The sequence below is a fragment of the Sipha flava genome, unplaced genomic scaffold, assembly GCF_003268045.1.
Source record: "Sipha flava isolate LNK unplaced genomic scaffold, YSA_version1 17634_pilon_pilon, whole genome shotgun sequence".
NCBI classification, from domain to species: Eukaryota; Metazoa; Arthropoda; class Insecta; order Hemiptera; family Aphididae; genus Sipha; species Sipha flava.
The window spans coordinates 1-7,327 of record NW_020272046.1 but is presented as its reverse complement, the minus strand read 5'-3'; the positions used below and the strand labels follow the sequence as shown (position 1 = coordinate 7,327).

The 7,327-nt window shown below is 32.3% G+C and overlaps 1 protein-coding gene across 1 annotated transcript; it reads right to left on the bottom strand.

Annotated features, from left to right (window-relative positions):
* Nucleotides 1-6,370: 6,370 nt before the first annotated feature.
* On the bottom strand, nt 6,371-6,727 carry LOC112680268. Its single transcript, XM_025550305.1, has one exon. It carries the CDS (start codon nt 6,725-6,727, stop codon nt 6,371-6,373), a length of 357 nt encoding a protein of 118 aa, XP_025406090.1.
* Between the last annotated feature and the right edge of the window lie 600 nt (nt 6,728-7,327).

Below are 7,327 nucleotides of genomic sequence, written 5' to 3'. Positions count from 1 at the left end.
AATAATCACACCATTTGGCACTTAGAGTTTTAATATTATATGATTTGAAACTTGGATCTGTCATTAGCAAATGTTTAATTTTAACTAATATTAAATGATAATTATAATAATTTAACTTAACTGGGCTATAAATTTTATGTAAATATATAACATATATTTTTACACAATATTATAATATATTATATTGAATGTTGTATTTTTTTTTGTGTTTCCTGAACATTTTGGTTTTTGGCACATGGAACGTTTGACACATTCGCTCTTCAATTATCGTAATTATATCTCGGTTCTGGCTCAGACTTTAATTTAACTGGTATTTCTAATGTCCTGCCGTATACTAATGCATATGGTAATAAATGATCCCAATTGCTTAGATTTTTATCTACATAAAGTAGTAAATATTCGGCTAAAGTTCGATGTGATCTTTTTAAACTCCCATTCGTTTGCGGATGAAAAGGACTAGTATTTACTTTATTTATTTTTTAACAATTTACATACTTCACTAAATATTTTACTTAGAAACTCGGTACCTTGATCAGTTAATATTGTTTCAGGTATTCCGTGTGACACAGTTGTGTGTTTTCCGCGATGTTGTGTTCACGAATCAGATGTGTAAACATTAAACAATACTGGGGAGAGGACAGATCTTTGAGGGAGGCCGTTTTGGAGGTACTTGTACTTACTCATACGTATCATACGCACACGATAGGTCGAGAAAAACTGCCCCTGCTTTTAATTTCTTCTGAAATCCGTTTTTAACATGCGTGACCATTGACAGAACCTGCTCACAACAGCTTCTTCCTGATCTGAAACCTGCCTGTTCCTTTGGTAGATTCACCCCAATTTGTTTTTGAATTCTTGTACGCAACGACTACGTGAAAACGACTAAGCTCCCATTTAAACAGCCCATAATTGGCCATAACTGACTGTTACTGCTATCAGATAATGGCAAGCCATCAGTTGATATTTTGAGCCTAATATTTAAATTATGGCTAGAAGAAAATGTTATAATTTCTTTTTGTATTGCTTCTGTTAAGCCAACTCGTAAACCAAAATGGCAATAATGCCCAGGCTCTACAATTTTAATTACAGAAGTTTTGGGAGTTTTTAATAATGTTCTTGAGTCTTTAGGAAGGAATTTACCACATTCTTCATCACTAAGAATCACTAGTAATCCATCTAAAGCATTTAATTTAATTTTATATTTTACTGCTCAAGTTTTCAGTTTCTCATCAATGGATTCAGATTTACAGTTGGAGTTATCTATAGATATGTAATTGTTATAATCTTCTGGAAAAGATGAATCTGCAGACGTGGAATTTTGAAAATTAACAGAATCATTGAGAAAAAAATGGTCTTGATGACTATCAGGGACTACTGCATGATGCACTTTTTCATGATAACTAGTATTCGGCAAATTTGTAGCCAGATCTTCATCTAAACTATTATCATCATTTTGCAGTGATGCATTAAAGTCAGTAGCTATCCGACGCCTAAATGTCCTTTGACTTATACAACTAATATCTTTTATTTTACGTTTTGACATTATGTCTACTTATCTGAATAATATTGTAATAATCTATATAGATTAAATATATATATAATCTACCTATATACCTATAGGTATATATTATAATTATGGTGGCCAGATTTACAATATAAAAAATAAGTCCTATTATTTTATATAATTATATACTCGATTAAAGGTATATTATGATTTATTGAATATAATATAAAAACAACTTTTAATTATTTTGAAAAATAACATCAGCTATCACAGATTATCAACATATAGCACCAAATACTGTAGTTGGCAATGCCATTTTTCAACCAATCATTTTTTTAAAAAATAATTTTCTTAATATTTTTTTGATATTAAGTTGTAGCATAAAATTGACGAATTTACGAAATGATTATTCCTTTTCAATATATTTTTAATAATTACTTTATTTAAAATGAGTACATTTATTTGTGTACTTCAGCCATTTACTTAGGACATGTATCCTAAAACGAGTATATACTCTCCTTATAAAATAAGTTCATCTGGTCACCATAATTATAATAATATAATACATATCAGGGATAGGCAACTGAAATTTATTAGAAGGCCAATTTTTAGAAAATTATAAAATTTAGCGGGCCACCAGTTGCCCACCTCTGATATATACTATTAATTATATTATATACATCATTATTATGTAGTATATTATTATACTCGTAGTTATCATATAAAGTTAATATTAATTGCATACCTAAAAAATTCGCTAGGCTAATTATTGGTTCATCCACAATTTTAGGCGTGTTCGCCTAACCAGATCGTACTACTATGCAGAGAAATCAAATTCGTGATATTATTGGAAAACTTGAGGAACGTAAAGCAGCCAGTGAGTCAAACCTAATTATGAAATTTATTAAAGGTATACCGACAATTTCAAAAAACTAAAAATGGGCCAATTAATTATAATTTAAGCTTTTATTATCAAAACGTACGTGGACTCAATTGTCGAGGTCCGTCACTGTACGGCTCGACGTAATAGTTGAAGTGCAGGTGTATGGTCACAGAATGAGAAAAAGGAGAGAAAAAAAAACACAGCGATGAAAGTGGTACTGGCCGGTGGCCTTTATTGCTCGCATAAACACAAAAGAAATTGCGAATTGGTGGCGGCGCGATAAAGAACGACGGCACAGGACGCGTCGGTTTTGACACGGTGTCAAAAAAACAATATATGAAATAACAAAACGAGAGAAAAAACAAATGATTGCATGAAACTTGACAAAAGTGAGCGTAAAGTACAATGTAACGCGTATGGGTTCGGGCGTACGGTGTTCGAAGAACAACCCGACCGGACCGGTTGAGTAGTATTCCATGCGGGCGTCGTCGCGACCGTTCGCGTCCCCTGTCCATCGATGGATGGGAGGGGACGGGTGTCGCGGTCGGCGACAGACGTTTCGATAATGGCTGCCGCGCGGGTCCGCGTCATACTCCCCCCCCAAACCGCCAGTCGTGGTATTGCTCCAGCATGGTAAGCTACCCACCCGTGTTCGGTATGGAGGTTCTTTTGTGTGGTCCGTCTGTCATGAGATCTGGACTTGTGCGGTCGGCTCGGTCGACGGACTGGTCCTGCAGGTGTTTGCTGTTTAGGAGGTTGGCCGTGACCGTGGTCGCTTTTCCGAACCCTTGGGGGTCGGTCGTGACACAGAGGTGCTACCTAGTCCTCCCTTGGTGAGGTGGGGGGTGAGGTATTTTTATAAAAAACCAGGTTATTTATAAAACAGATTGGTATTAGTGGTTTGTTCTTATCGTGGATAATATCTTTTATTGAAGATCGTTTGCAAATTGTAGCCTACAAAGAGAATTTGTCTATTCCAATACGTGTTACATCAGGGGTTCCTCAAGGTTCTCACCTAGCACCAATATTATTTCTTATATTCATAAATGATATTCAATTTCAATATTGTAATAAATTACTATTTGCTGATGATCTTAAATTATTCCGTACAGTTAACAATCAAAATGAAGCCGATTTACTTCAATTAGATTTAAATACTCTTTATGAATGGTGTATAAATAACAATTTTACACTTAATATTAGTAAATGCCAGATAATGACCTTCTCTAGAGGTCGATTGTTTTCGAAATTTGTTTATTACTTAAATGGTGAAACTCTAAATCGTAATATGGGACCTATTAAGGACCTCGGTATATTTTTTGATTCTAAATTAAAATTTGATTATCATATTAACAACGTGGTTGCCAAATCTAACCAAATCTTGAGTTTTATTCGTCGAAATTGTAATGACTTTCATGATATATTAGCCATAAAGTCGATTTATTGCTGTCTGGTACGATCTATTTGTGAATATGGATCAATAATATGGTCTCCTTATACATCCTTTTATAAGTATAAAATTGAGGGCATACAACAAAAGTTCTTACGTTTCGTTTCATTTCAATGTTCCATATCTAGAGAACCACACTCTTCGTATACCCCACTTTTAACAATGCTATCTATTGAAATACTTGAACAACGCCGTATACGATTAGATGTGTACTTTGCGTATAAGCTCTTCTTAGGAAGTTTTGACTGTCCTACCTTTTTGTCCTATTTTTCTTTCCATGTCCCTATTCGTAACACCCGGTCATTAAACACATTTTATCTAAAAACTAAAGTAACTAATTATATAAGCAATACTCCCCACAATAGAATTGTAAAAACTATAAATTAATTAAAAATCGATCTGTTTAAATCACTAAACTTCAAATCTTTTAAAAATTACTATAATTCTTATCTTTTTAATACTTAGCTTTAACTGTTATATTTATATTATATATTTTGTATTTCATTATATTTATATATATATATATATATATATATATTGTAAACTACTATTAGTTCTAACGTACGACTATTTTAATTAATTTTATGGATTATGATAAAATATTCAACGTATTGTGAAAATTATTTTTAAAAGTTTTTTTTAAACTAACGTTAATTAATACATTAAAATTAAATATTCAAGAGTACAAGAAAATTGCAAATATCTATCATAAAATCTAATAATAATTTAAAAATGACGAAAAATAATTATGAACGAACATTTCAGTTACCGAATAATTCGAAAGAATGGATCTCAATAGCACAGAACCATAACAATAAATGGAACTTCCCCCACTGTATCGAAGCTATTGATGGGAAGCATATTGTGAAACAATGTCCGGGAAACAGTGGTTCAGAATTTTTTAATTATAAAGGCGCATTTAGTATTGTCTTAATGGCTTTATTAGATGCAAATTATATGTTTTCGTACATTGATATTGGGTGCCAAGGTCGCATCAGTGACGGTGGCGGTTTTAGAAATACATCTCTTTACAAAAAATTAGAAAAAAAACGAACTTAATCTCCCATTTGATGAACCACTTCCATCAAAAACCGAGATGATACCTTATGTTTTTGTCGGAGATGACGCGTTTGCTTTAGGCAAACATATCATGAAACCATTGTTGCGGACATACATAAATGTAGGTCCTTACGACTCATAATACATGGATGGGACTACGTAGATTAAAAATAATAGAAATCGGGAAATGATTATTATTAATATAATATTCGTATTCGTATAAAGAGAAAGGAATGATTAAGAACCGAGGGTAACACGAATATGAGCTGTCAGACTACATTTCAAAGAATTATAAAAAATCAATTAATAAAAGCGCATAACAAAATATGAGAGATGTTCGAATAGTAATATTACCGAGGTCAACCGTTTTAATTACAATTTAACACCTCCAGGTAGTAACAGTAATTGGAAATAATGTATTACATAGAAATGCGCAGCCAATTCCCACGAGACCTAAGTATATAAGGGGGTTGGGAACAGACCAATATTCAGATGTGGTTTACAGGTATAGTCGCAAGCACCTTCACGCCAGATCATTTTCTAAATAGTGTTCTTTTTGTACTTAGAAGAATTCTTAACTAAACAGTTAAATTATATTTGAGTATTTTATTTGAAATATTATCCTAAAAACTTAACCATCGTTACGATTGAACGACGGCAAGCAACACCATATTCGGGCGTTTTTGAAAAAGGCAATTCAAAATGTATATTTAATTATAGGCTTTCAAGAGCTCGCCGAATTGTTGAGAACGTGTTTGGTATTATGTCATCCGTTTTTCGTGTTTTGTGAAAGCTGATTTTATTAAATGAAAACACAGCTTCTGATATTACATTTACGTGTGCATTGCTGCACAATTTTTTAAGAAGAAGCAAGTCACCCAAAGCAAGTTATTCTCTCCCAGGAACATTTGATTACGAAAATGATTCTGGAGGACAGACCAAAATGACATGTCATCATTTTTATCACTTCGGAGAGTAGCTCGAAAATCCGGATTAGAAGCTCTTCGAATAAGAGATTTATTCGCTGAATACTTTGTTACGAACGGAGCAGTAACATCGAAAAATAGCAAATAGTTAAGACTATTAAGTTTATAGTATTATAAATTAATTACATTTATATAGAGTGTCTTTTCATGTTTCAAAACAAACAAGAAATTGACTACATATTATATGTTATACACAACAGTATTTTTTTTTATATGTAAACTATTTATTTTTAGCTCCTCAACGAAAAAACATGTCTTTAAAACGATTATTCTGTACAGATTTTTGTGTTAAACATTAAGTTTATTTTAAATATTAAAATACATAATTCAAAACAAAAACTGAAAAATTGTAAACCTATAAGCTTCCTATAATAATAACTATAAATAGTTACTATTTATAATCAATGCTATAATCCATTTTAAATATAAAACATTTTGTGAACTCAATTTGGACTTTATTTTATACTATGCTATATAATAATTATGATTTAGTTAGAACTAACATCTGTATTTTGAGTGACGCGAGGTTGAAAAACTCCATGCAAAAACTTCGTCATTATTTCGTAAGCAAACCAGTTGGGTTTGTATATGTCTGCTGTCCCTGAACCAGTCTTCTTACTTGCTCTTACTTTTGAAGCTAGTTTTCGAAAAGTGGACATTAGCGAGTCTTTTTTTTTTTTTAATTCGTTTGTTGAACAAGGTACGCTTATATTATCAGCAATTCTTTTCCATGAGTCATTTACATAGTTTTTATGTTTATGATTTGGATCTCTTGGATTCCATATTGCAGGTTCCTTCTCGTACAACTCCAAAAACTCGATAACAAGATCATTTGACCATTCCATAATGTTTACGCCGATGGATGTAGCCGGCAACCGGTATAGAGTCGAGCGATAATTAATTGTGCACGACAACGCTGCGACTCGTTTTTCCTTATCTGTTTCCCTCTTTCGGTTCCCTATCTGTATATATGTGAATTTTAATTACCTGTTATTTTCTTATTTATTTATTATTAATTATTGTCGTGTGTTATATTGTGCAAATTATTATTCTTTTTGTCGTTCGTCGTTAGCCATTGAGGCAACTATTATGATCTTCTCGTTGTTCGTTCGTCGGTTGCGATTGTTGCACCACATTTTTATTGAAAAAATACTTTTTGTTGTTCGTCGTTAGCTAAACTTTATTATTATTTTTTCTATTTTTTCGATATTGCCATGGTGGCATATTTATAATTATTATAATTCGGAGCCCGCTAGTGCAGCGGCACGTGTATTATTATTCTTTTTATTATTATTAGTATTCTGTGGTTATTATTGAAAATAAATAAAGCATCTGCCAGTTACCAGCAATAAAGATTTCCACTACCAATTCAGCGTTTTGTGAGTTTTATTTTATTCAATTATTCTGTGTCACCCTCCTTGTTCGTATCATCATCATCGAGTCAC